Genomic DNA, 26,814 nt, shown 5'->3' on the forward strand with positions numbered 1-26,814 from the left:
GGGTTCCAAAGAGGTCACTGTGCCCTTTCACTGAAAACAGCCATTGAATTTTTAAGTTTATTGGAAATTCTGTTCTAAAGGAGCCGCTTTTACACTTTTAAGACCCTCGTTTTTTAGGTATTTTAGAAATGCAGGTCATTGCATCAGGGCATGTTTGTTAAGCAAAATTAAAATATTCTGCAAAAACAGCCATTGATCTTTCAGCAGCCTAACCAGTTATTTGCCTTGTGCATACAAATTGGAAATGCTTTGCAGTGATAAACATTTGAAGCCTGATCTACTAAGTTCATAAGTTCGAGCTCAGAGCGGTCCATCTTGGAGTCACAATGCTGTTTTGAATTTGATCTGTTGGATCAAAAAAAATTACGACTGCCTACTTGTTAAAACAAAATGATAAGACCTATGTAGTTGGGGGGGGGTCTATTAACCACTTTCAGACCGGACCATTTTGCTGGCTTAAGACCAGACCACTTTTTGCGATTCGGCACTGCGTCGCTTTAACTGACAATTGCGCGGTCGTGCGACGTGACTCCCAAACACAATTGACGTCCCTTTTTTCCCACAAATAGAGCTTTCTTTTGGTGGTATTTGATCACCCCTGCGTTTTTTTTTGTGCTATAAACAAAAATAGAGCGACAATTTTGAAAAAAACACATTATTTTTTACTTTTTGTTATAATATATATCCCCCAAAAATATATGAAAAAAACATTTTTCCCCTCAGTTTAGGCCGATACGTATTCTTCTACATATTTTTGGTAAACAAAAATCGCAATAAGCAATTTATTGATTGGTTTGCGCAAAAGTTATAGTGTTTACAAAATAGGGGATAGTTTTATGGCATTTTTATTATTATTATTTTTTTTTTACTAGTAATGGCGGCGATCAGCGATTTTATTGTGACTGCAACATTATGGCGGACACATCGGACATTTTTGACACATTTTTGGGACCATTGTCATTTATACAGCAATCACTGCTATACAAATTCCTGTGTAAATGACACTGGCAGTGAAGGGGTTAACCAGTGGGTGGCAGTGTAGGGGTTAAGTGTTCCTAGGGGTGAGTTACTAACTGTGGGGGGCTGGGCTTTGTTTTAGTTAACAATGATCTCTGCTCCAATCACATGGAGCAGAAATCAGCGTCACTTGTTGCTAGGCAGAATGGGGAGATGCTGTTTACAACGGCATCTCCTTGTTCAGTCGGACCCACGACCGGACTCACGGGGGTCCCAAACGGCACGTGAGCGCGCCGCCGGCAGCGCGCTTGAGATAGCAGGGCGGCAATTAAAACTGGACGTACCTGTACGCCAGTATGCCTGCCCGTGCCATTCTGCCAACGTACATCGGCGTGGGCCGGTCCAGAAGTGGTTAATACAATCTCTTGCAATTACTTCCTGTTAGGAGGAACCTCACACTACACAGTTTTCGCCAAATATTGTTGATCTGGCAAGTAAATTCTTGCCAGAGATTGTTGATCTCTATGGCAGATTTGAGTAGTGTCCATATATGTTCCAATCTTTACAATCAATATTGCCTTTATTTTCGATTGTTTATAAGCGTGATTATTCATATATTTGTCCTTATAGAGATTATTGCATATAATAACTCTGGAAATATACTCCTGAAGAAGCGGTTATACCACGAAACATGTTGAGTCTTAACTGACCTCATTCCGACCCCTTATCTGGATGGATGCACACCCAACTGTTCAGTTCTTGTTCAGAAAATGGATCTATATGTATATTATATATTATCTCTCGTCAGGACCTTTTTTTAATCATGTCTGTGTTTCAATAAATTATATATTTTTATACAAATGTGTATGTAAGTTCCTACCATACCATGAGAGTCCATAGTTGCCTCAGACCCTCTGCCATTTGCTTTTTCTAAATTTATAGGACGATTGTACATTATCATAGTTTTACTATCAGTAGCGTTCAGTAAGCCATGGCTACAATACTCACCTTGAAGCCAGCTCTATCTCCGTCAGTACCTCTTCTTCACCAAAAGATGTCCTGGAAGACTGAGGACATGTTGTGGTGAAGATGAGGCACTGAGGGGGACAGCACAGGATTGAAGGTGAGTATCTGTCCTGAAAATGTCCACCCATTGGTGGCGCTGTTGGTCTCTTGGATGGAGAGAGCGATACCAAGGCAAGCATGTGAGGGCTTGCCGGGTATTTATAAGACTACCAATGATTAACTTCACGTAACAGCTGAGCGCAGAAGGTGCTGTCTGCTCCACACTGCTGGAGTACACCCGCTGGTGGGCACCGGTACTACAGCCCAAGGATCCAACAGTGCCACCAGGAGGTAGGTCCTCTTGTTACAGGCCCTGGGTGTTAGAAGACACCCACTGGTGGACACTGGTACTGCAAGCCAAGAGACCAACAGCGCCACCAATGGGTGGACCTTTTCATGACAGCATCACAAAAATAGCCATAGAGTAAGCAAAGACACTGAGTGACGATCGTCGTGGCCCAGCCCCCTAAGTATGGTGCCCTGCACTCAGTGAGCTGTCCACCACTTGGAGAAGACAAAAAAGGAAGATCCAGCCACATAACCAGTCAGAAGACATCAGAGAATTAAAGGAAAAAAAAGCATAAAATACTTCTTGGACGAGCTTTGAATTCCCTAATATAATAATTTCTACCTATTATATTTTGTTTTCAGTCCTATAGAAACTTTTGCTACATCGTTAAAGCCCCAATGAAGAGGAGTTGGCCATAAAAAAAAAAAACATTGACTGCCTTCTGTTTTCCTGTTGTCACTTGTGAAAAAAATAACGTACTCTGAACTCTTGAGTTGACCATTTGGCACCCTTTTTGGCTAATTCTCCACCTTTCTTCAGGACTGTCCCCACTATTTGGTGGGTCACTGATCTGACAAGTTTTACAAGTTCTAACAAGTTTTAAGACCTTTGATATGCATATACATTGGACAAGGATTACGATAGTATAGGAAGCAAGGGGAAATCTCGAAATAGGTTTTGCAAGGAATTCCATTTTTGGTCTCCAGGCTCTGCAAAAAAAATCTAAAAAGTCACGCCTGTGGGACTCGGCTCTTTAAACTGTCCTTAAAGCAATGATGACTTCTTTTGCCGCGTACACACGATCAGATTGTCCGGTGTACTTAGTCCGCCGAAACGCATTTCAGAGGACAATTCGATCGTGTGTGTGCTTCAGCTGACTTTTCCAGCATGAAGTCCGGCGGATTAAGAAAGTATTTTTGCAGTCCAATCTTCCCATCGGACTTGGGTTTCAGCAGACAATACGTTCGTCAGTATGCTAGTACGGCGGACTAAGAATGACGCGTGCGCAGAAGCAAGTACAAAAAAGGAAGCTATTGGCTACTGGCTATTGAACTTTCTTTTTCTAGACCCGTCGTACGTGCTGTACGTCATCGCGCAAGCGAACGTCGGACTTTCTGTGTGTCCGTGTGTGGCCAAGTCCGTTCGGTAGAAAGTCCGCCAGACTATCCGCCGGATTGTATGTCGGACTAAGTACGCCAGACAATTCGATCGTGTGTACGCGGCATTTCTGTTCAGTTCCTTTAGGTGACTGCACACCCCCAACTTTTCACAAAAGTAATAATAACTGTATCGTGTTTATTTTGAAACCCAGACAAGCACCATGACAGCTGGAATTTGAAGGGTACGTGTTTAGAGAATGAACCATTTTAATAAGATTAAGTGTTATGATCAGTCACGCTATCAGAAAGGATTCTGGGTTACAATCTGCAAAACAACATCCATTTTAATTGTATTTGCTCTTGTCTCATTCATGAATGCCTTAAATATTTTCTGCGTATGGGCAGAGGATTGAAGCATGTTGCAGACATGCATGACCATATGAACTGAACTTTTGGGAGAGTTAATGTTTTTATAAACAGTCAGATGTTAGTTTGTACAGGATACAATGTTCTTTGCTCTTATAATCCAATTCAATACAGTACGACGATTTAAAAGAGAAGGTATTTTTACGTGTCACCACTTTCATCCACATGTAAAATAATGTGGTGCATATTCATGGCTGGATCTATTCAAATATACCTTGTATGTCCTGGTGTCCAGTTTTTTAATTTTCTGAGCCCAAATCATGGCACACAAAAAACAGACATTGAGTGGATAAATAATTGCTTGAATGATCAAAGTGATCAGGAATGCAGAGATTGACAATGGTCCTTCTCTAAAGAATTAGCCCTTGTACACACGATCGGAGATTCCGACAACCAAATCCGTCTGATTTTGTCCGACGGATTTTGTGCAACGGATTTTGTCCGAAACTGTTGCATACACACGGTCGGACGAAGTTATCGGAAAATCCGATCGTTCAGAACGTGATGACGTTATTTCGTTACGACGGGACTACGTTCAGGCTAGTAGCCAATAGCTTTGATGTAGGAATTTGATCTGAGCATGCGCGGCACTTTGTCCGATCGGAATTCTCTACACATGATCGGAGTATGTCCGATCGGAGCATTTTGTCGGAAAATATTTCCGGCAAGTTGGAAAATTTGGTTCCGATGGATATTCCGACGGAAACAGTCCGATGCAGACCACACACAGTCGGAATATCCGACAAAACGCTCCGATCGGACACATTCCGTCGGTATCTCCGATCGTGTGTACAAGGGCTAAGGGTTCTATCTCTGACAAGGACAAGACCCGCTTAAACTAGCCTAATCCCTGTCCTTAGGGTTAGCTGATGCCAACCCCAGTGCCATCAACTGGTGAGGAATCTGGTGAGGAGTCTGGTGGTGAGTTGTGCATTGTCTTTTTTTTGTCTTTTTATCACAGGTGCATGGAACATTAAATATAGATCCAACAGTTCTAATTTGTGCACGATATAATAGCACAGTTTCTGTAGATTAGGGCCTAATGAGCCTAAACTAAGAATATAAATCAAAATAAATGATACCAAAAAGTATAAAGCATATAAATGTATTGAGTCTTTGATGGAAAAAAAAGGAACCCAGACAGTTCATATGCTGGAATAGTGCTTTAATAGATTCTTCCAAGGTGGCACACAAACATAATCACTCACCCATTGAGGGATGTTCACCTCTACATAATCTTTATATTAGTGTTTTATATTAAGTAGTGAATGGTGGATAAATAAGAGATAAGCCAATAATGTTTGAGTTTAAATCTTTCATGTTCCCTGTAACTGCAAGCATGGACACCATCTAGCACTTTGTGCTAGATGGTATCCCTCTCTACCATCTCTAGAAGTCTGCGAGGCACGGTACTAAACTATATTTAAGCGGAGGGCTTTTGGTTTCTTCTGGCCCTTGTCTGGTCATCCCATCTCTTACAATCCTCCAACTGCCTACAACTTCCATTGTGTTCCCTGCAGTCTGCCATCTTTTTGGTATTTGTGTCCTAGCGTGCCCACACAAAGTAGAGTTGAGTTCAGCTAGTCAAGGTGTCAACCTGCAGAGTGAAGGCCCAGGAGATGTTTTTAATGGATGTATTGCTGGATTATTGTGAAAGCCAAGGTACGGGTATGCAGACATGCCATTGTACACCAGGTGCCATGTCAAAGGACCTTCTGTCATACTGTTTACCTTAGAAAGTGACACCCAAGACATGAAGTTTACTTTCCATGGCGTACTACCAAAAGAAGTATTACCTACTGCAATGCTATTTTTTTCCATCATGGTCTCTCTAGTTAAAATAAACTGTCAGATGGGAAAGTAATTTCACACACCTGTAAAAACGATCATTAAAAAGTTGCATTGTGAAGGAGCCTTGTATTTCCTTTACAAGTATGTATAGCCATTGCCACAAAGATATCATGCAGCTTTGTAGTTAAACCGGTTGCTTTAGATTGGCTGCACTTAAAGTAGATACTCAGTTTGTTAAAGCACTGTGTAGCAAAAAAAACTCAACATTTTATGTAAATATATACCGGTATTTTTTTTTTCAGTGCTACTGATCTCCTGCAACCGCTTTCAGCCACTTTCTGACTACATGCACTCAGTCCAGGATCGGCTGCCCGTCATTGCTTTGGACTGGCTTTCTGACAATTGAGGATCATGCCTGTGCAATTCATCTTGGCATGCATCTTGGCATTGCCACCTGATGTCCTCACAAGGTGCATATGTGAAGGTATGACAAAAGAGGAGCTCTACTATCCCCCAACCCCCTGCCCCCCATAACAGGAAGTGCCTAAACAAGGACCCTTACCAGGTATTATATTATTGAAATATGCCAATTTAAAAAAAGGTAAAATAATCTTTGACACAAACATTGAGGTTCACCCAATGTTGTGGAGCAGCCTTTCCTTAAGGTGTATGTAGGTGGCATGTCATGCATGTACAGTCAGCAGCCACTCAATGTTTGTAGGCATTCTAACCTGTCAAAGGAGTAATGGGTGCTCGCTACAGTTAACCGCCTACTGACCCATAACATGTAAGTAGACCAAGAAGGTAGGAAAATACATCAGCAGTTCTTATCTACAAACTTGTCAGTGACTAAAAGTGTTGAAGCAAGAGGGTCAAAATGGCACAGAGCTGTGACAAAGTCCTTTGGCATTTAAGTTAAAAAAGGCAAAAATGCACCCTGTTAATGAGTTGTAAATTACTTTAGCAGTGTAGGTTGCAGACAGGGGCGGACTGACCATTGGGCCACTCGGGCACTGCCAGAGGGCCCCATGCCACTAGGGGGTCCCATCAGGGTTGCCAACCTCAGTAAAAACAGGGACAGTATGTAAAAATTTGTGTGGCCCCATAATCTCCCATAGCCCGGGGGCCCCATGAGTTGTCAGTCCGCCCCAGGTTGCAGATCTTGTTGCCCTTCTTGCACCCACTCCTGCTGAAGCACCATAGGTAGCCACCTCCCTCAGCCCTGACATGACATTAAGAAAACAGACATTTTCAGATGGAAAGCTCAAAAACCTCTGTGTCCGTTTTAAGCCTCATCAATTGTTCCTTTTACATCCAATGGCTATTAGCTAACTTTAAATATTTAATCTGGCAAGCTGATTTTCCCAACTAAAGATGGAAACCCATCTTAAAAACACGATACTGAGAAGAATGTTATAGAATTCCTCAGAGATCACTTCTAAAGAACAAACTAATCCCGACAGCACAGATATGCGTTATCTGTCGATGTACCTGGGGTAACATGATAAAGGCAAATCAGTCAGCACCAGTACCAGGTAATGGTCACACGGTACTACATCAAAGTACCAGACGGAGACGCATGTTGGCAACAATGTACTAGATCTTAGCCAAGATACTGAGAGTTATCGCTTTTAGGATGCTATTTCTAGATGTCTCTATTTTTTTGTCCACGGATCAGCATGAAAACATTTTAAAAAAAATGTACCAAGCTGGAATTACAGCAACACTTCACGAGAAACATAAATGTTTAAAACAAAACTCTGAACACAGTGCAGAATTCCAAAAAAGACCTCAAAAACAGTTATGAAAACATCCAAAATACCAGCAAAGAAGTAATTTTAATGCCGCGTACACACGGTTGGCCTTTCCCACTGGAAATGTTGGATGTGAGCTTGTTGGCGGAAAGTCCAACCGTGTGTATGCTCCATCGAACATTTGTTGTCGGACTTTCCGCCAACAAATGTTTGCTAGCAGGTTCTTCAATTTTCCTCCAACAAAACGTTGTTGTCGGACTTTCTGATCATGTGCACACAAGTCCGTCACACAAAAGTTTCACGTGTGCTCGGAATCAAGTACAAACCCGGAAGCGTAAAACTAGCCTTCGTAATGGAGATATCACATGACTATTGAACTTCCTTTTTATCGGCTCGTGGTACGTCTCGTATGTCACCACGTTCCCACGTTCGTAATTGTTGGACAATATTTGTGTGACCGTGTGTATGCAAGACAAGTTGGAGCCAACAACCTTCGAACAAAATTTCCACAGTTTTGTTGTTGGAAAGTCCGATCGTGTGTACGGGGGCATTAGACATTTGGGCTATAATGCTGCCTTTAGAAGAAGTTTTGGACACTCACAAACATAAAACATTAAGACTGCCCCTGTAAAACCAACTGTCATGTCTAGTTTTTTGTTTTGCACGATTTTGCTAGTGTCCTCGGAGGTTGGACGTCTATTCTTCAGTGCTATTTTTACTCTTTTCTATGGGTGCTGCCGATTCTCCTCACCTGTTCATTTTGAAACCCATAATTTAGCAATTCCTTTTTTCCCTGTTCTGAACCACCAGGTTGATCCTTGGTGTCCTTTTTCCTTGGTCAAGACATTTGACATATTTCCCTTTGTCTCCTATTTCAGCTAGTCTTAACTAGCCATTGATAGCTTTATATTAGATCTTGTACTAGGTTCCACTTACATTGAATAGTCAAGTGACCGTTGCCCACCCCATTTGGACTGCTTTTGGATTCCAAAAGGTCTATATCATCCTGTGTGTCTCAGTGGACTATAAAGAAAATAAGACTTTGTACTTACTGTGAAGTCATTTTCTTGAAGTCCATTGAGGGACACAGGTATGGCCTTACTTAGTGCTTGCTCAAAAAAACTGTGACATGATGGTTGGAGGCAAATTTTTTGACATTTGGAATGTCTGAACAGAACCATGGGCACCAGCCACCTAGATGGTGGTGGAATTTAGCACAAGGAGATTTAAAGCGGGGGTAAACCCAGTTTCAAAAAACACTTATATTCCCGGCATGCCGGAAATGCTAACTTTCACATTGGTTGTGCTCTCAACCAAACTTTCAAACCATCCAATGGCTGATGTCATAACTGATCACATGTACAGCATTTTGGCAGTTGAAGAAATATTAGAGGCCAAGATGGCAGCTTCCTGGACTGAAAACGATAGGAGGGTTTACTTCCACTTTAAAGCTATCAATACCCAATGAAAGATGGCTGAGATAGAACCTGCCCCATTTCCTGACGTACAGGAAGTACATTCAGCATTATCGAATTCTTTACTCCTCAGCCTGACTGTCCCTGTTCTGCCCCTTTCCTTCGTTAACCTTTGATTTTGAAATCAATGTAATTTCCCAAGCGAAAACCACATTCATTGTTAGAAATGTGTTTGTTAGAGAAAAAAAAAAAAAAATTCTTAAAATGAAAATATTTGATCAAAATTCTACCAGTGTATTGCCAGTTTCACTCTTACTTGCTCTTTTTTTTAGATTTGAATGGCCCAGGTCTTGCCGTGAATGACAATGATAGGAGAAGTTGCTGTGAATCAAATCCTCTTAACCCCCCACCCTGTCATTGCTGCTGATGATGATGAATGGATTGGGTAAGGGTAATTGACAGTGGCTCCTCCTGTCATTGCCATTCAGTCAGGGCAAACTAGTAGTAAAGTTACTAGCCACCGCCCAAGCCATTCGGATTCGAGCTAGGACCTAGGTGGTCATGTGACCTAGAACTAAACGGTAATAGGGGTATTTGGAAAGCATATTTATACGCTCATTTATAATTTGATTTAAAAGTCTACTCCCAACTCAAATTTGTAGCTATAGCTCCCTAGGTTTACAAAGACTTTTAAGAACACCAGCCGAGCCAAATGGCCACAAACCAGACACATGAGTTAAAATAACCCTGTGTATGCTGTAAATACACCTGGGCTAAGCAGAGTGCAAAGGTCAAGGGTCACCAGGGGTCATATGGTTTAAAACACTTCGGACAAGCTAGATGTGGTGAGCAGTAAAGTCCCTGATGCTAAAATAGCAATGATGGAGTGGGCTACAGGAGTGGGGAATGTGATCTGTCTAAAAGAAACATCAGAGAAGATGAAAACATGCATAGTTCGGCAAACATTTCAAAGAGGAGACAAGTTGTTTGAAAGTCTTTGCCAGCCTGTGTGTTCTGGAACGCAAACGCAGATTAACCTTCTCACTGCAAGCTAAGCAGGGTACTCAGCGTGTTCAGATACATGGCTGATGTTGCATCTGCTCCTGAGCAGCTAAGGAATTGGACACCATTCTAACACTGGACACATGCTGCAATCTGATTGTACCGCTTTGTTTCAATTAAACTGACATCAAACTCTGGTTGAAAAAAAAAAAAAAAAAAAATATATATATATATATATATATATATATATATATTCTATTCAAGCAGTTTTCTTTTCTAACGCAAAAATGTTCCTTTTATTCTTTTCAGCCTCCTTAAAATCGACAAATTCTTTTTTTCGCCACTCTAATCTGACTTGCTTTTAGAGGGTGGCTATGTTCGTCCTCCATGGCCCCACTGTATATAGGCACGTAGTCATCTTCCCTTACTCATTCCTAAGGTGGACTAGGGACTATGGACTATGGCAAACTTTCTAAACATAGGGCCAATTTACTGTCCTTCAGACTTTAGGGGGGCAGGGCATTGGTTTCAGTGGGAGGATTGGTATGCCATTGTTGGTATCAGTGGGAGGAATAGTGTCCCATCATTGATATCAGTGGGAGGAATAGTATGCCATCGTTGGTATCAGTGGGAGGAATAGCCCCCAATCATTGGTATCAGTGGGAGGAATAGTATGCCATCATTGGTATCAGTGGGAGGAATAGTGCCCCATCATTGGTATCAGTGGGAGGAATAGTGCCCCATCATTGGTATCAGTGGAAGGAATAGCCCCCAATCATTGGTATCAGTGGGAGGAATAGTGCCCCATCTTTGGTATCAGTGGGAGGAATAGTATGCCATTGTTGGTATCAGTGGGAGGAATAGCATGCCATTGTTGGTATCAGTGGGAGGAATAGTATGCCATTGTTGGTATCAGTGGGAGGAATAGTGCCCCATCATTGATATCAGTGGGAGGAATATTATGCCATTGTTGGTATCAGTGGGAGGAATAGTGTGCCATCATTGGTATCAGCGGGAGCAATAGTGCCCCATCATTGATATCCGTGGGAGGAATAGTATGCCATTGTTGGTATCAGTGGGAGGAATAGTACCCCATCTTTGGTGTCAGTAGGAAGAATAAAGCCCCATGGTTGGTATTAGTGGGAGGAATCATGCCCCATCATTGCTGTCAGTGAGAGGAATAGTGTCTTGTTTTAGTGCAAGGAACACTGCCCTAAGGGCTGGATAAAGGCCCCCTGGGCCCTTTATCCAGCCGTTTGGACACTACTGGGCTATGGGATCAATTTGGAGACTACTAGGCTATGGGATTCGTAGTGTGCATATAGCAGTGGACATGAGCACAACTAACCTGCACTACTCTTACCAAACACAAAATTCTCTCTGGGGACTTTCCCCACTTTTTTCCCCCTCCATCCCCTATTCCCTCTGGGAGCTCATCGATGCAGAAAAACACAGTAAAAAACGATTTTATTGAAAAATAGATTACAGGGCCATTAAGTACTAGATGTGTGTGGATTATTTTTGGAGAACAAGGATACATTTTTAGTGTCACTTTAAGAGCTCGTGCACATGGCTGATTAGAGCCATACAATGCCCAGACCCTCTGGGTGGATGCGGCCAGGTGGAAGACTGTACAAATCAATGATATGGAACAAAGAGGGGCGCCAGACTAAGTGCGGTATGTTAAAAAGGAACTCCAATTAATTAGAAACAAAAGACAAATGGCAACTCACATCTTAGTCGAAACAAAAGGGCATGTAAGGAGTCACTCTAGTCAGTCTTTAAGCTCTCCCAAGTGGTCCTGGAGGATTAGGGACATCCGAATAAGCACCTGTATAGCTGAAAGTCATGGGAGAGTGGCCGACCACCGCATAAACCAGCGTGAAAAACACTAGATGGCACCACACCGGACGTGACGTCACTTCGGAGGCCGTGCTGACATTGAAGCTGAAGCTGCTGCTTCTTCCTCAGACAAATCAATGATAGGCTTGATATGCTTCCATATGAAATTGCACATGGAGTGATTACCTGCAGTTACACATATACAGTATGTGGCAGCACGACATTAAAGATCACCTTTGTGCTGCCACATTTATGCATACAGACAGCAACAACGGGTTGACATGCTAACAAAAACTACTTATGGATGTCTTAGAAAAGTAAATAAAGGGAAGCCTAAGTTATAGTTGGGTTTCCTACATGACAAACTCGTTGAATCCTCTGTAATTACATCCATGTATATATATATATATATATATATATATATATATATATATAAATATATATATATGAGGTGTATCTAGGCCCACATTTAGGCCTCTATATAAGCAGAATATCCCTATATAGAGACAAGCATTCATTGAAGTCCTAAGCTGGGCTTTTACCACCGTCCTCTCCCGTCCTTATTTATATATACGATGTAAAGTGTATCTATGCTTACATTTAGGCCTCCATATAAGCAGAACATCCCTATGCAGAGACAACCACTGAAGTCCTAAGCTGGGCTTTTACCACCATCCTCTCCTGTCCTTATTTATATATGAGGTAAAGTGTATCTAGGCCTACGTTCAGGCGTCTATATAAGCTCTTGTACACACGGTCGGAGATTCCAACGGAATGTGTCCTATCGGACTGTTTTGTCGGATATTCCAACTGTGTGTGGTCTCCATAGGACTGTTTCCATCGGAATATCCGACGGACCAACTTTTCCAACTTGCCGGTAAAATTTTCAGACAAAATGCACATACTCCGATCATGTGTAGCCTACTCCGACAGACAAAGTGCCACGCATGCTCAGATCAAATTCCTAGACCAAAGCTATTGGCTACTAGCCTGAACGTAGTCCCGTCGTAACGAAATATCGTCATCACGTTATGTACAATCGGATTTTCCGACAACTTTGTCCGACCGTGTGTATGCAACATCACTTCCGGACCTCTTCCGGAATTAATCAGTCGGAATTACTCCGACGGATTTGGTTGCCGGAATCTCCGACCATGTGTATGGGGGCTAAGACTTACAGACTATGCAGAGATCACCACTGAAGTCATAACCTGGGCTTTTTAGCACTGTCCTCTCCTGTCCTTATTTATATATATATATATATATTTTTTTTTTTATATATATATATATATATATATATATATGAGGTAAAGAATATCTAGGCCTACATTCAGGCGTTTATATAAGAGGTTCATCCCTATGCAGAGACAACCATTGAAGTCCTAAACTGGGATTTTACCACTGTCCCCTCCTGTCCTTATTTATATATTTAAGGTAAAGCATATCTAGGCCTACGTTCAGCTATCTGCATAAGCAGTATACCCTAAGCAGGGACAACCATCGCAGTCCTCAGCTGGGCTTTTATCATTGTCTTCTGTCCCACAGATGGACTGCTGCTGCTTAATGATGGGAGTATGTCAGGGATGTCCCTGCAGGGTTGGCTTGATCCATGATACCACAGGGAACAATACAGGATATGAGCAATAGGCGGCATAAGCCACTAGAGGAAATGGAAACCTTGGGCTGTGCAGAGTCCATTCAATGTGCACAGCATGAGCGTCCCATTCCAAACTCCCACCATCCTTCCTGAGGGGGAATCCAACACCGTCACTTTCTCCACCGCCTGGCACATAGTATGAAACTGGCTTAAAGCAACTCTGTTCACAGAGGCTGACCTTCTAAAAATGCTAGTTTCCCGGGCATACCTCTCTTTTTCTCCCTTACTTCCATTTGTTTAGAAGAAGCAGTGCACTTTAGTTGTGGTCATGTACACTCAATGGGTAGAAGAGGTGCTGTAAAGGATTGAGGGAAAGAAGGGGGAGAAGCCCGGGAGAGAATCTTGGGGTGTAGATGTGAAGAATGTAGGCTGACTTGTCAGAACAGACATTAAGGCCCCTTTCACACTGGGGCGGTGCGGCCGTCGGCGGTAAAGCGCCGCTATTTTTAGCAGCGCGTTAGGCCCCTTTTACACTGGGGCGGTGCGGGCGTTGGCGGTAAATCGCTGCTAATTTTAGCGGTGCTTTACCGTCGTTTTAGTGGCGGTCTGCGGCCGCTAGCGGGGTGGTTTTAACCCCCGTTAGCAGCCGAAAAAGGGTTAAAACCACCCAAAAAGCGCCACTGCAGTGGCGCTTTGCCGGCGGTACAGCTGCGCTGCCCCATTGATTTCAATTGGTAGGAGTGGTGAATACACCGCTCCTATCACCTCTCCAAAGATGCGGCTAGCAGGACTTTTTTCAGCCGTCCTGCTAGCGCACCTCTCCAGTGTGAAAGCCCTCCCTTTTTTGGCAGACTGCCGCAGACCGCCGCTAAAACGACGGTAAGGCCCCTTTCACACTGGGGCAGTTTTCAGGCGCTACAGCACCTTATTTATTGCATGTATCGGGATCCCAGTACCTCCAGTGTAGGAATCTCCAGATACTGCAATAAACTCCAATAAGCATCAAATATGGGTACCTGTCATTCATATACCATAAAAGTAGCCATCTTGAGGGTTGTGACATTGTTTATGCTTGTCACTTTACAAAGAACTAGTACCTCATACCTTGGCAAAGTCACTGCTTCCTAGTAAAAAAGAAAAGCTACATTCTCTAAAATATCGACCCATCTCATAAAACAGCATTTGTTACTGTATGTGGACACAAGAGCTACACATCTAGATAAGGTTATCTGCTTTGCACAAAGAAATTCTTTATAAGTAGTCATGTCATATGTCAGCAGTGATGTCACATGTTTATTCAGAACACATGTAGAAAGTTAAACAAACTTTCACACCACCTAGTATAGATTTTACGTGAAAAATTACTAGAGATAGAAGCTCTTTCATTATTTTAGCTATAGAAAATTCTTATAGGTCTGTATCATTGGTATACAACCCAGCTCATATTGCCAATATGTGCCCAACTACTCACCTCTCTGATTCTCAGGCTCTCTACAAGAGGGAACAATGCTACATATTTGGCGGTCATGTTTGGCGGTTTATTCTTTATTACACACAGTAATGAATTGTAACCTATGTAAAGACCTTACTGAAGCTCTCCTGAACAAACCAATTCAGGGTACAACACATCAAAAATAATTCAGTCACCCACACTAAGTTTTCAAGAGGTCCAAACACGATTAAATGGCACAATGATCCATGAAAAAATGAACAACCATCTCATTAGATAAATATACATTTCTATGAATTTGGTCCCCGTGGATGACTTACTTGTAGCCAAATCTGGAAGCCTCCCGAGTTGATGGGAAAGACAAGACGGTTGGCTAACCCCCCATGGATCCGAGATTGCAAAAACTCAACCAAAGCAGGGGTACACCACAGCTGCTGCCTTTGCAGCATAAGGAGGAGTGGTTGGGGGTAGGTAAAAAAACATGGTTTAGCTATGGGTTTTTACTGCAATCCTAAATCCCCTCCCCCCTTCTTTAACAAGACTCGTGGCCACTCATTAACATTATAACATTAAAAGAGGTTTAACCTAACCTAACCCCCCTCCCCCCTTCTCTTAGGGAGTTTAACAAGACTCGTGGCCACTCATTAAAATTAGAAAAAAAGAGGTTTAACCTTAAACTACGTAGAGGGTTCTTTACTGTAAGAGCGGCAAGGATGTGGAATTCCCTTCCACTGGCTTAGCGGGGAGCATCGATAGGTTCAAGAAACTATTAGATAAGCACCTGAACTACCACAACATACAGGGATGCACAATGTAATACTGACATAAAATCACACACATGGGTTGGACTTGATGGACTTGTGTCTTTTTTTGACCTCATCTACTATGTAACTATGTAACAAGTATCAGTGAGCCCTTATAGCTTCCACTACTTCCATAACTGTTGTGTTGCTGGATATACTACCTAGTGTTCCTAACTTTGGCCTATGATGTAATATAAAAAGTCATGTATTATTTTGGTACTCCATGATTAACATGTGGACCTTGCATTGATATTGTACCATTGAACTGAACATGTGTTCATTACTTACTTTGTACTTGTTGAAACTTTATTAAAACATATTGAATAAGAAAATATCCTGGCGATAAGGCAATAGCAAAATTGCATGAAAGTAACATTCTGGAATTGCTCTTACCTTCTGTGAATGCTTCCCACTGGTAGAGGCGGCCCATAAACTCCTGGTTGTTAAACGTGGAGCATTGTAGAGTCCTGGCATCAGGTTGACTGGCTGGACATGGCTGTGAATGCAACAGAGAATTTTTTTTTAAATCACAGATCACTCTATTCTGTTTCCTACTTGAAGTAGCAAATCATCAGGATGGATTTACTAAAGGCAAATAGACTGTGCATTTTACAAGTGCAGTTGCTCCAGAGCTTACTAAATATGAAGAAGCTTCATTTTGCAAAGAATACCCAATTACATGCAAGGAAAATTAAAAAAAAAATGCATTTTCTCTTGCACATGATTGGATGATGGGGGTTAGCAGAGCTTCTCTTCATTTACTAGGCACTGGAGCAATTGCACTTGTAAAGTGCTCAGTCCATTTTCCTTTAGTAAATCCACCCCAACATGTTACTGATTTGGCTTTGTGGGAGATATAAACAGTTTGTGGGTAGTTAAATTGCTTGTATACCCTCCCAAAACCAAAATCCATGTTTTGGGAATAGTTACCCTTTAAATATATTTTCTACTCATACGGATGCCCTTCAGCATGTTATGCCGTGTACACACGACCGGACTTCCCTGCAGAAAAGGTCTGATGGTCTTCGTGACGAGGGACTTTCGACGGAGATCCGACAGACTTCTGAATGAACGGACTTGCCCACACACGAACGGACCAAAGTCCATTTGTTTTGAACATGATGACGTATGACGGGACTAGAAAAGGAAGTTCAATAGCCAGTAGCCAATAGCTGCCCTTGCGTCGTATTTGGTCCGTCGGACCAACATATAGGCGAACGGTTTTCCCGATAGAAATGTATTCCTTCGGACAGATTTAAAACATGTTCTATTTCTAAGTCCGTCTAAATTTTTGAAGAAAAAAGTCAGATGAAGGCCACACATGATCGTAATATCCGACAGAATTCCGTCTGACCTTTTCTGCCGGAAAGTTCGGTCGTGTGTATGCGGCATTAGTGTAACCCTTACCTATTTACGGCAAAGGAAATAGCCTACAGATTAGCAAAGTACTAAAGTAAAACAGCATGTGCTTGGGACCACATGGTTAACTTAGTGGTTAACACTTCTGCCTTGTAGCACTGGGGTCAACAATTCAAATCCCAACCAAGACACCACTTGCTTGGAGTTTGCATGATCTTCCTACATGCATATGGGGTACTCCGGTTTCCTCCAACGCCCCAGAGACATGCTGGTATGTTAATTGGCTTCTGTCTAAAGCAGCCCATAAATTATTTAGTATTTTTTTTTTTTCGTTCAACCGGCGGGTTGAACAAAAAAACGAACCCGATTCCCCCATCCACACATTCAAGGTGAATGAGGGGAATCACATTGGCTGAGCTATTGTGTTCTGATGGTGGGGAGAATTTGCAGCTGTCAGAATACACGGATCGGCACTGCCGGCTATAGCTGGTGGCGCTGATGGAGCAACATTTATCTGACAGGCTAGTTGTACAGAAGTCGATCAGTACAACCACTGTCCTATTCAAGAATCAAAATTAGGTCAGTCCCACCAAACTGGCTGAATTTCAATCCATGTATGACTAGCTTTAGCTGGCCTTAATGTATGCATGTAAGATTGTAAGCTTCTTGTGGGCCAAGACCAATGTAACCGTACAGTATGTAAATTGTCAGCACAGCTGTGATCTGTGGTGGGTAGACAAGCTGGTGTATGAGACATGTCCTGGAGAACTAGAAGAATAAAAAAGGGAGATGCACTAAAATTGGTACATACGGAATCTGGTGCAGCTGTGCATAGTAACCAATCAGCTTCTTACTTCAGCATGTTCAGTTAAGCTTCGCCATTAAAACCTAGAAGTCGATTGGTTACTGTGCAGAGCTGCACCATATTCTGCGTGCACCAATTTTAGTAAATCTCCCTTAATATGTATATTGTACTGTCTATATTTTAAATTGCAACTCTTCAATAAAACATTGGAAAAAAATCTTTGTCATCACAATATAAGTACCTGTAAAAATGAAATACTAAATACGTGTGCTTGGCCAATTACTGTTGCCAACAAAAAAGACTGGAAAATGTATCAAGGAGCTACAAAGATGATGTATATTATCCAGTAGATTTCAGCTGGGTGAAGTTAGCTAAAAAAAAACAGCAGTGGTGGACTGGATGCATATGACATGTTTCATTGTGGGGCAAATTTAAGTTATTTGTCAGGAAAATATTATAAAATTATAGAACATAGCAGGTTTTGTTCAGGTAGATATTGATGTCTTATCATTTACCATATAATAGATTGTTTTTTGACTGTTTTTATTATTTACTACATGGCCAAGGTTTGTAGACGACCAACCATCACATCTATGTGAACCTATTGGACATCCCATTTCAAAACCATGGTCATTATAACCATAACATACAAAGCCATCCACAACATCGCCCCCCATCTACATCACCAACCTCATATGCAGACATCGCCCTAATAGTCCCCTCCTCTCCTCCGAGGACCTCCTGCTTTCTAGCTCCCTTGTTACCTCCTCTCATGCTCGCCTTCAAGACTTCTCCAGAGCCTCTCCTATCCTCTGGAACTCCCTGGCCCAGTCTGTCTGATAAGCCCCTACCCTGTCCACCTTTAGGAGTTCCCTGAAAACTCATTTTTTCAGGGAAGCCTATCCCACACCCACCTAACTGCCCCCGAGCCATCCCCATCAAATCATTCCCTGCAACTATTACCTTTTGTACCACCACCCCCTCCCTTTAGAATGTAAGCTCTACGGGCAGGGCCCTCCTGTACCTTTTGTATTGTACTGTAATTGTGTTGTCCCCCCTATACATTGTAAAGCGCTGCGTAAACTGTTGGCGCTATATAAATCGTGAATAATAATACTAATTATGAGAGAAGTATTGCCAAAGCTATTTTTGCTGTACTTCTCCTGGAGACCACAGGAGTGCAGTACCTTCTGCACTCCTGTGACCGATTTTCAGCCGATCCAGGTTCAGGAAAGATCCTGAAGCCACCCCGATGCCTGGACGAACAGCTGGTTCAAATTTTCAGTGAGCTGCTGGGAGACTGGGCCAGCCACTCCTGCACCCTCCACAGCTTGGCATTCCAGTGAGCTGTGTGGGGACAGAACAGAGAGTCAATGACTGACAGTCACCAGCTCTCTGTGAAGTGAGCAATTCGTGGTCTTTGATAGCTCAGTTCTCAGTCTTAGAAATGACGAGGGACAGATGCAGCATCAGACTCATGCTGCATCCACCTATTGAGTATAAATGTTTATTTGTTTACAAACCCATAAGTCTCTTTTATTAAGAAGGTTCTCCACACAATTTTGGAGTGCACCTGTGGCAATTTGCTCCCATTCAGTCAAAACATTTGTGAGGTCAGATACTGATGTTACACTATAAGACCTGACCTGCAGTTGACATGCCAATCTATCCCAAAGGCGTTCAGTAGGGTTGGGGGTCAGGGCTCTGTGAAGGTCATTTAAGTTCCTACAGAGGTCACTGGATCAGTTAAAGTATAACTAAAGGCAAAACATTTTTTTTAGTTGTAGATAAAGTGGAGAGGAATTCAAGGGATTAGGTTTTTATTGTAGTCTGTGTCCCTGTTAGGGAGATTTACCCTCTTTATTTGTCTGTTTACTACTATCAGCGAAAATGAAAGAAATACCAAATTTTGAGTGATCGTTAGAACAAGAAATCTTCCAATAGGTATCATTAGGTCTGATGACCTTGGTGAGTACCAGGGATTTACTTCACTTTGGAAGGATTTCCCTTACTTCCTGTTGTAAAGAGAAATCTCCCCAATGGGACACGGATGGAAAAAAAAAAAAACCTGAGAGAGGTTATAACCTTCCTCTACTCTATCCAAAATGTGAAAAAAGTTTTACCCTCAGTTCCACGTTAACGGAGACTAACAAAGAGATTGGAGATGTTTTGTAAGGGAGTGAAGGGTCTGGGGAACAGAGGTGCTAAGTGCCACAGAAAGTTGCTTTGGGGCAACTTCCAGGGCATCACCAATAGTGATGGACGAACTTCCGACGGGACGTTTCGCGAAAGCGAAATGCGAACGGACCCAAACGTTCGCGAAACCGAACGTTCGCCGCGGGCCCCATTGACTTCAATGGGAGGCGAACTTTGCAAACCTTCATGTCGAATTTGCGGCCACGTGGTAATTATTAGGGGGTAAAACGTAGTCCCACCATCTGGACAATGACATAATACATGTATGAGGTGAATTTGGGATCGATAACTACAAGCATTTTTATTTTATTTGGGAAATTGTTCTAACAATTCAGGACTATGGAGCTAATGAAGGCAATGGAGGAGAGGGAAGGTCAGGGACCAGGGTAGGCAAAGAAGAGGGTGCAGGAGATGATCACCAGCAGCGTGACATACCGGAATGACACATGCACCGTGATAGAGGCATCTGACAGCAGCACCGTAATACAGAGCACTGACAGCAGCACCGTGACATACAGCGCTGACAGCAGCACCGTGACATACAGCGCTGACAGCAGCACCGTGACATACAGCGCTGACAGCAGCACCGTGACATACAGCGCTGACAGCAGCACCGTGACATACAGCGCTGACAGCAGCACCGTGACATACAGCGCTGACAGCAGCACCGTGACATACAGCGCTGACAGCAGCACCGTGACATACAGCACTGACAGCAGCACCGTAAGCAGCCCCAGGAGGAAGTCAGCACAGCACAGGGATGGTGTGATCCCCTCATAATAAGAACCCCCAGGAGGAAGTCAGCACAGCACAGGGATAGTGTGATCCCTTCATAATAAGAACCCCCAGGAGGAAGTCAGCACAGCACAGGGATATCATAAGCAGCCCCAGTAGAAATATGACACCGCTCAACCTCTTCAAAGAGGAGGGTAGGGGCATATAGTACGGTGTGCTTTTTTGGGTCAAGGAAGTGAGCAGACTGTACGTCAGTCCCTATACCGCTGAAGGACTGCTGCAGTATAGGGCAGCGGTCAGCAGTGGTGCACGTCAACCCTATCTATTGTGGACCTATAGCGGTCCTTACAGAACAGCAGACTGTACCGCACTCAAGCCTATGTACCGTAGCACCCTATACCAAGTTACCAGTCCTTATAAGAACTTTTGTGGACCAAGCAGGTTGTGTATTAGTGTTTAGCAGACTGTACGTCAGTCCCTATACCGCTGAAGGACTGCTGCAGTATAGGGCAGCGGTCAGCAGTGGTGCACGTCAACCCTATCTATTGTGGACCGATAGCGGTCCTTACAGAACAGCAGACTGTACCGCACTCAAGCCTATGTACCGTAGCACCCTATACCAAGTTACCAGTCCTTATAAGAACTTTTGTGGACCAAGCAGGTTGTGTATTAGTGTTTAGCAGACTGTACGTCAGTCCCTATACCGCTGAAGGACTGCTGCAGTATAGGGCAGCGGTCAGCAGTGGTGCACGTCAACCCTATCTATTGTGGACCGATAGCGGTCCTTACAGAACAGCAGACTGTACCGCACTCAAGCCTATGTACCGTAGCACCCTATACCAAGTTACCAGTCCTTATAAGAACTTTTGTGGACCAAGCAGGTTGTGTATTAGTGTTTAGCAGACTGTACGTCAGTCCCTATACCGCTGAAGGACTGCTGCAGTATAGGGCAGCGGTCAGCAGTGGTGCACGTCAACCCTATCTATTGTGGACCGATAGCGGTCCTTACAGAACAGCAGACTGTACCGCACTCAAGCCTATGTACCGTAGCACCCTATACCAAGTTACCAGTCCTTATAAGAACTTTTGTGGACCAAGCAGGTTGTGTGTTAGTGTTTAGCAGACTGTACGTCAGTCCCTATACCGCTGAAGGACTGCTGCAGTATAGGGCAGCGGTCAGCAGTGGTGCACGTCAACCCTATCTATTGTGGACCGATAGCGGTCCTTACAGAACAGCAGACTGTACCGCACTCAAGCCTATGTACCGTAGCACCCTATACCAAGTTACCAGTCCTTATAAGAACTTTTGTGGAACAAGTGAGTTGTGAATGTTTAGCAGACTGCAGCAGAAGGGCAGCAGTCAAGTATAATATCCTTTCTATATTTGGAAGAAAGAATATTATACATGTACAAGCCTATTACTGTACCACTGATACCAGTCCTGAAAAGAACCTTTGTGGAACTAATAATAACAGCAAGTCTTTAAAATTACCCTCACTGCCTGACAACACTGCTTCCTTCCTGTCCCTATACAAATTGGCAAAAAAAGAGAACGATTAGTGGTTACTGGAACAGCTCTTTTGTGGACCTTGATAGTAACAGCTAATGATGATGATGATGATGATGATGATGAAAGACTAATCTGGCTGTCCCTGTAGCATACACCGTCCTTTCCCTTTCTCTAAACTAACAAAAGACACTCAGGCTGCTGCAAGAATCAGCAGCACAGCAAACCTATCAACACCTAACACCTATACCAGTCCTGAAAAGAACTTTTGTGTACCAAATAGCTAGTGGTTTATCTCTCCCTACTCCACACAGGAACCTGTCCCTATCGTAACAGAAGAAAGAATGTAAAATGGCCACCGGATCGGGTGTATTTATAGGTTAGGGGGAATGTCCAAGTGTCCATGTGCTGTCATGTCTCAATTGGCTGTCCTGTATCACATGATAAACGTGTCACCAAAGGTTAAAGTTCTTGTATACATTAAACACGTAAGTCCGCCGCGGCGAACGACGGAAAAAGGCGTTCGAACGTGCGGACCGCGAATGTCGGAAATTCGCCGCGAAACGACCGCCGGGCGAAACGTTCGTCCATCACTAATCACCAAACCCACCATCCAACTTTGGCATGCAGAGGGGGTGGCAAGTGTATCTCTGGACTCATCTATGAGGAGACCTGCAGAGTGATCAAGGTTTTCCTCAATAACTTTTTTCGCGATGCCATCACCTACGCTGAGCATGTCAAAAGGAAGACCACCATGGATGTGGTGTATGCTCCCAAACAACTGGGGCACAGTCTACAGATTCAGAGGATACATCATTAAACATTTTTTGTAGACACAATTATATACAGGGATTCTACTGCCAAAGCCAGTTCAGTATACTTAGGTCCCTGATAGACTGCTTTTGGTGGAATATAAGTAAGTTTAAATGATACCCAATATACATAATTCATTCTAATAATTTCAGCTAGAGCAAACACAAGTTCAAAAGTATATGGGCATTTTTTAATTATATTTTTTACAGTCATTTTTTTCTTATGGGCTGTTTCTATTTTCCTACCGCTGTACTGAAAAAGACAGTAAGTGTTTGTGGGTTTTTTACTGTCTGTGTTAGAAATGGAAAGATGTCATGGGTTTTATTGGCTTACCAGTGTTAGTATTGTTATAAAGACAGTTGCCAACATAGATACTATTTATTATTTTGCAAAGTGAAGCATTTTTGCTATATTTAAATTTATTTCAGACCAGAACATATTGGGATCCAGCCTGAGAGAGTCATGCCCTCTTCTAGACACCAGGTCCCTCTTTCTTATTGTACATATAAGCTGGAAGCGGATGTTCTCCAACAACCTTTGCATCTCTTCCAATGCTTTCCATGTCGTCTATACCAGCTGATTTTATAGAGATATTATAAACTGCGGGAGTGGCAGCAACAGGCAGATGTATTCCACTTTAGGTCCCGGTGAGAGACGGGCAAATGCAAACATGCCAAACATGAATTATAATTAGGTCTTGTTTGAACAAAATAGAGAACCGTTGATGGCTGATGAGCTTGCTTCACTATTCCCAGCTGTCACACTGAATGTAAAAATACTTTGAACAAATTCCACAAACTCTGTAATTATAGTTTAATGTGAGCCGTACTGGCAGGGTCTTGATAAGACTGGCCAAGCTTGCTGAAGACTTAGTAAGCAGAAAGCATTAAAAACACGTCATGCCTTTTCAGGAGGGCAAGTCTGCTTTGCACGAGATGAGTGGGCTTGTATAGTAACAGTACAAAGACCGATGATGGGTTGCAGGTTCCTCTAGTCCACAACAATCAATCAGTATAATTCTTGTAGCCCCTGTACACACACGGTCGGAGATTTCGACAACCAAATCCGTCGGATTTTGTCCGTCGGATTTTGTCCGTCGGATCTTGTCCGAAACTGTTGCGCACACACGGTCCGACTAAGTTGTCGAAAAATCCGATCTTTCAGAACGTGATGACGTAATTTCGTTACGATGGGACTACATTCAGGCTAGTAGCCAATAGCTTTGATGTAGGAATTTGATCTGAGCATGCGTGGCACTTGGTTAGATCAAAATTCGCTACACATGATCGGAGTATGTCCGACCGGCCCAGTTGGTCGGGAAATATTTCCAACATGTTGGAAAATTGGGTCCGACGGATATTCCGACGGAATCAGTCCGATGCATACCACACACAGTCGGATTATCCAACGACGCGGTCCGATAGGACACATTCCGACGGATTCTCAGACCGTGTGTACAAGGGCTTAGACTTAAGCCTGGTACACACGATGAGATTATCGAACATATGATCATCCAGGGTTTTTTTTTTTTATGCTAGTCATATCAAAAATGAAGAGGTTACTAAACTTACGAAAATTTTTGTGTAACAGAATAAAAAACTCCTGTACCAATTAAACGAAAATTGTATGATCTGGCATCATTCAAGAAAAATTTGCTTGTATGCTTGTATGTCCTTTCCTAATTTTGGATGAACTGGGGTTAGGCTTAGCCCCTCCACTGAAGGGAACTCTTAGTCCGATCGGACCGTGTTGTCGGATAATCCGACAGTGTGTGGGCTCCATCAGACGGTTTCCGTCGGAGTATCCGACGGACCAAGTTTTCCAGCTGGGCTATAAAATTTTCCGGCAACATGATCCAATCAGACTTTGTCGGATCATGTGTAGAGAATTCCGATCGGACAAAGTGCCACGCATGCTCAGATCAAATTCCTGGACCAAAAATATTGGCTACTAGCCTGAACGTAGTCCCGTCCTAATGAAATAACGTCATCACGTCAAGTACGATCAGATTTTCTGACAACTTTGTCCGACTGTGTGTATGCTACAGTTTCGGACAAAATCCGACGGATTTGGTTGTCGGAATGTCTGACCATGTGTACAAGGGCTTAAGGCGTCAGCATACCTAGACATTTCGTACAATTTCATGCTCCCAACTTTGTGGGATCAGTTTGGGGACAGCCCCTTCCTGTTTCAACATGACTGCACACCAGTGCACAAATCAAGGTCCATAAAGATAATGATGAGCAAGTTTTGGGTGGAGGAACCAAACTGGCCTCTGGAAAGCTATGGACTAACTATCAGATTACCGCAGTGGTCATCAACCCTGTCCTCAGGGCCCACTAACAGGTCAGGTTTTATGTATTACCTTAGGGAGATGCAGACTAGAATACTGCAATCACTGAGCAGTAAATTATATCACCTGTGATAGATTTCAGTTATCTTGCAAACCTGGCCTGTTAGTGGGCCCTGAGGACAGGTTTGATGACCACTGGATTACCGTAGGGTCGCTACAAAAGCGGTATTTTTCGTACAATTTTCAGGTCATGTTTCTATAGGCTTTTGTTTTAGTCTTGGGTTTAGTGTTCAGGATAATCTTCAGAGATAGGTTAGGGGTTAAATTTAAGGCCTCTTGCACAGGGCAGTAAAAAATTTTGAGCTTTTTATTGATCTGAAATGAGATGCATTGTCATCTATGGGAGTAAAGTAAAGATCAGTAATACAGTGTTGAGTACAGAGCAGTAAAACAAAAATAGAGAACTTTTCATTTGACTGCAGTAATTTACTCGTCTATAAGGCCCCTTGCATACTGGCATAATAATTTACTGATTTTTATTTGGGAACTTGTTGACAGAAAGTCCCTGAGTAAAAAAAATGTGTAAAGACCTGAGCAATGTTGAGTATAGGCGTGTAAAGGTGCGTCAGCATACCAAGACATTTTGGACAATTTTATGCTCCCAACTTTGTGGGAACATTTTGGGGATGACCCCTTCCTGTTCCAACATGACTGCGCACCAGAGCACAAAGCAAGGTCCATAAAGATTTGGATGAGCAAGTTTGGGTGGAGGAACTTGACTGGCTTGACCTCAACCCCATAGAACGCCTTTGGGATGAATTAGAGCAGAGACTGTGAGCCAGGCCTTCTTGTCCAACATCAGTGCCTGACCTCACAAATGCGCTTCCGGAAAAATGGTCAAGCATTCCCATAGACACACTCCTAAAACTTCCAAGAAGGGTTGAAGACTGGGGTGCCATTAAGGTTCATGTGTGTGTAAAGGCAGGCGTCTCAATACTTTTGGTAATATAGTGTATGTGAACCCAGCCTATTAGGTCTTATCCCTCCCCCAGCCTGTGACTAGACAGTGAAATATGAATTAGCACACCAATGGGCTCAACACTTTGCTCCCTCTTCCTATCAGCATTCTCCTTGCACTGCAGCACCACTGATTGCCTTCTTGTACTTCTCCTTCACCTAGTCTAAGCTCTGTTCTAGGTATTACCAGAAGCGAATAACAATTCCAATTCAGGTACTTACCCTGCTTGCATTTAAAAAAATACATTAATGATGTTTTAATGAATACAGATCTGCAATAAAACAGAATGAAGCTCTCTCAAACACAATGAACTATTTTAATTCTTATGCTGCTAGTACTAGTAAATAGATAAGTATATTATATTTGCTTATTTGAAACTTTTTTCTTTTTTTTTTACATTTCTTTAGTTTCTTTCTAGTTTCTGGCCTAGGCCAAAATGATGTCACGGATCCCAGAAGTCTTCACATGGAGGCAGGGGGCTTACTCAGCTAGGCACACCCTCCTGTCTGCATGCCTGAGCTAAGGGCACATGGATTCCAGTAAGTAAATGCTACTTGAATCATCTGCCTTTACTCAAGATGGACAAAGTTAGGAAAG

At 42.9% G+C, this 26,814-nt stretch overlaps 1 protein-coding gene across 4 annotated transcripts in view; it reads right to left on the reverse strand.

Annotated features, from left to right (window-relative positions):
• ADAMTSL4 (ADAMTS like 4) overlaps positions 1-26,814 on the reverse strand; it is a 341,665-nt gene that overhangs the window by 184,091 nt on the left and 130,760 nt on the right. For all 4 annotated transcript variants that reach the window (XM_077464215.1, XM_077464216.1, XM_077464214.1 and 1 more), the window contains one exon: positions 15,885-15,987. In XM_077464215.1, coding sequence (XP_077320341.1) covers positions 15,885-15,987 — 103 coding nt within the window. The remainder of the gene's footprint in view (positions 1-15,884; positions 15,988-26,814) is intronic.

The sequence above is a fragment of the Lithobates pipiens genome, unplaced genomic scaffold, assembly GCF_037356315.1.
Source record: "Lithobates pipiens isolate NorthernLeopardFrog02 unplaced genomic scaffold, aLitPip1_a1.2 Scaffold_30, whole genome shotgun sequence".
NCBI lineage: Eukaryota > Metazoa > Chordata > Amphibia > Anura > Ranidae > Lithobates > Lithobates pipiens.